Genomic DNA, 3,998 nt, shown 5'->3' on the forward strand with positions numbered 1-3,998 from the left:
GAGGTGGGGAGGAAGCAACGGCTTTATAACGTATTCAAATACGTCACGTATACAGGAAGTAGTGATAAAGATATGACGGAAAAAAAAAAAAATATATAAATAAGAGAAAAATACAGAATGATACGGTACATGAACTAAACTATTTTGTAAACTATTTTCGTTTCACTTGTGACCGCAACCCTGACCATCTTCCTATATATTACGCAAAATATTTGGACCGAAAAAGGATGAATTAACAGGAGAATTTAGAAGATTACACAACGCTGAATTAAGGGACATACACCCGGTAAATGTAATTCAAGGTATAGCATTGCGGCGTGTAAGATGGGCATGTAAGTTTGTAGGGCTTAACAACGAGCGGATATTAATAAACACTGAACCAACGGGTAAACGTCCGAGGGGTAGACCGAAACGTAAATGGGAGGATTGCGTTAAAACTGATATAGTGGAATACGGTTTGGAGGAGCATTACTGGAAGGATGTGTGCAGAGAGCGTTTGGTGGTATCGGGATCGAACCTTCGGATTCGTTAGACCTTTATTATTATTATTATATCAGATTAGTTGTATATATTCGTACACATTTATTTTCTTAAGGTAATCAAATATTTCCAGAATATGATAGCTACTATCGTTTAATAAAGTTGGCAAATGATATGGTAATCCTGTGTCTATCGAATGGCTGCAGTCTGTCAGTATGTCTTTGACAGTTAGTGGTACGTCATACAGTCTGGATGTTCCTGACAGTAAGTATTCTTGGGTTAGTCCAGTGTGTCCAATTCGTTGCCTAGTCAATAGTTCTTTGCGTCTTCTGCAGCATTGGATGTCTCCCATGGAAGTACTGCTCTCCTTGGAAGTACTCTACTCTCAAAATTTGAAGTAGAGGAAGTACAGAAATGGCTATAAGTTTAAACTCTCAAAAATACACAATGTCCCTTAAGAGATGCTCATATCGTGAAATGAATTGCTTGGAATGGCACATTGGTTCGATATTTTCTTTTCCTTTATGCGACCTTTCGTCGCTCTTTCGTAGCAGCATCTAAATGTTATTAGTATAGGATTGTGAGAAACTCAATTTCCAAGTCCATTTTATGACTTGGGCTCCTCATAATCCTATATTTATAACATTTTACAACTTTTTACATTTAACATAACATGAATACATATTATATTAGAGAGCTAATGTAAAATTTCAAGTGAGTAGCACTTCAGCTTAATAATAGACGGTATGAAGCATCATTTCGCGGCTCTTCACCGAGGTCCATTTTAGGTGCCTTCCAGTCCCACCTCCTCTTATCAAATGAGTCCTCAGTCACCATGACATCTACAAGTCCTCGACCCTAAAAGAAAATACCCGCCTCTTCGCTTTGGAGGATTGTATTGACATTGAGTTGGTGGAGTGATGTCACAGCAATCGTTATTGCTTATATATCTTCACTAAATTGACTTAAGATATTCTACTGTTTACATTTTTTGTACATAATATGTTCGAAAACCTCATAATCCTCAAATTTATTTTAATAAAATTTTGATCTACGTATAGTTAATGAAATTTAGTGACCAGTATGGTCTCTGGTATGCACCAGAATCATCTACCATTTATTCATCTATATAAAAAAAAAAAAAAAAAAAGAAATGCATTTTTCATATCTGCCATAGATAACATGCAGATGCTACACACAAAAATCATTTTATTTACTTCTAAGATAAACTTTGGCAAATAATTGAAGTGATCTGTGTGCTGCTTAGAACAAGTAAATTTTATTTATAATTATAACGTTGTTTGAGTAAACCCATCTTTAGCCATATTCATACAAGTGAGCACCCAGCTATTTCTAATTCTGTACTTACTCTAATCTTGTGTTGTTCAGTCCTACTCGATCTCCATGTTTGCCTTTATTTTTACTATATTCAATAGTTTCTAAGTTAACAGTTTCTAATTCTTCCACTTATATATACAGGTTGAATAATAATTTAAACTAACTGCAATTCGCTACAACGCATGGTGACCATTGTTCCTCTGTTACAGATGGCGAGTGTAGTGATGAACGGGACTGGCTGGCAGCTGCTGGACTATCCGAGGTGACTGAGCCTGCCTTCCTCTCAGGCAGGGAGGTACCAGAAGCTGAGTTGACGAGGGCCCTCAGGCTCTTGTCGAGACAGCAGGCTGCAGCCGTCAGGAGGAGGGTCGACTCCCTCAACAAGACAGTCCGTCAGCGAGCGAGGGCAAGGCAGAGAGGAGACATCAGGCAGCTCTTCAAAGATGTTGAGGTAAGTTTTCATCTATAATACTTCAACTACCAATGCATGATTTCCAAATTCAGAAAAATTAATTTGAAAAACTGAAACTGAAGACTTTCAGAAAACTGACCAACTTATGGTTAATGGTTATACAATTTAATTATTTCTATTTTGCAGAGTTGGAGCAATGACTCTCGGTCAAGAAGCGCTACACCGGACTCACTCGATTCTGGCCCCCCAACACCACCAAGTCCTCCTCGAGAATTGTACAACCCTCAGCCACAGTCCTTGCAGTTGACCACTGACCATCCGTGAGTTTCATCACTGTCATACAGTTAGATATAAAAACGTTACATTTATGAAATTATTATCCTAAAAAAAGCCTATTCTTCTATGGTAGAATATATAAAAAGAACTGTCTGCCTAATCTGCTTTGTGAAACGGAGTAGAAGTCAGTGTAAAGCAAGCAGTTTCCAAACAACTAGTAGGCATTTAAATGGCTCATTATATACAGTATCATTTATATATAGTTAATAAACAGAAATTTCATTTTTTTTTTTAAAAGGAACAAAAAACAGTTAATAGCCATTTGTTTTCCAACTTTTGCCCCATTTTTCATTGCTTCATCAGGGCTAAAAAAAAAAATACAAAGCAAGATATTTTCACAATTTAAAGTAATAATATACAAAAAAGTATACTTAGGTAGGGTTAACAATAATGTAAATGTAAGGGTAAAAAAATTAACAAAAATAAATAAAAATAAGTTGTACAATAATGAGTATATATACAAAAAAATAACATAAGATATTAAATTTAAAATGAATAGGAGACGTAATAACATGTACAAATAGAAAAGTAGATATGGTAGAAATAAATACAAAACTTTTACACACTAAAAGATGGAAAACGAAGGAAGTAAGTAGAAGAAGGATATTATTATTAAGGATAAGGAATAATTAAGAATAAAGGAAATAAGATGGTAACAAATAAAAGTCAAGAAAGAATAAACAAAAAATTAAAAATAATAATAATAATTAATAAATAAACAAAGAACAAAGAGGATTGACCATAGGTCAACAATCTTCTTCCTATATTTGTTTAACTTAAAAAATGGGTCATGGTTACCCATTTGATTTGTGTTAATATGAAAAAAATTAGTTAATTTAATTTTTTTTATCAATACTTATTTCTTAATTGTGTGTAATACAAGCAGTGTGTAATCTTTTGTGCTATTAAAAAATTTCTGGAGTCAGTAATAAATAGTGATCTTTTTTCTCATAAGACATTTATGGGAAAAGCTGTAGGGATATAACAAGACAAAGAAGTTGAAAAAAGGAAAAAAAAAACAAGTTGGCTGTAACTTATGATTTTTTTCCCATGTAGGTGGCATTGGTTTATTCCATTCAGCCAAATATTAATTAGTGGTAGTGTTAGTGGTATTTGGTGGGGGTAACAAGTCTGGCAAGTGGGCCTAGTGGTCCTTTTTGCCAACACCTGGCGGCTACCTGAGTTGCCGCCGCATACTAACCAAGGTGGCAGTATTAAGATTCATTCTTTGGGACTGCCGAAAAATGAATGTTTAACTGCCCCAGGTGGATATCGAACCCACAACGTTCCGAACTGAGCGCACTAGGACCTATGCCCCAACCCGCACGGCCGTCACGTCCCTTAAATATTAATTAACTATATGAAATCTCTGTAGGACAGTTTGCCCAATCCCTTGTTACTGTTATTATTTATTAAATTTATTATTATTTAT

General features: G+C 35.1%; 1 protein-coding gene across 1 annotated transcript in view; it reads left to right on the forward strand.

Moving 5' to 3' along the window:
* The window catches only part of conu (Rho GTPase-activating protein conundrum), a gene marked incomplete in the record, with an annotated part of 88,374 nt that overhangs the window by 69,394 nt on the left and 14,982 nt on the right, over positions 1-3,998 (forward strand). Inside the window, 2 exon segments of the mRNA XM_067046491.1 lie at positions 2,028-2,269; positions 2,417-2,550. Coding sequence (XP_066902592.1) covers positions 2,028-2,269; positions 2,417-2,550 — 376 coding nt within the window.

The sequence above is a fragment of the Halyomorpha halys genome, unplaced genomic scaffold, assembly GCF_000696795.3.
Source record: "Halyomorpha halys isolate HHAL.00 unplaced genomic scaffold, Hhal_1.1 Scaffold105.1, whole genome shotgun sequence".
NCBI classification, from domain to species: Eukaryota; Metazoa; Arthropoda; class Insecta; order Hemiptera; family Pentatomidae; genus Halyomorpha; species Halyomorpha halys.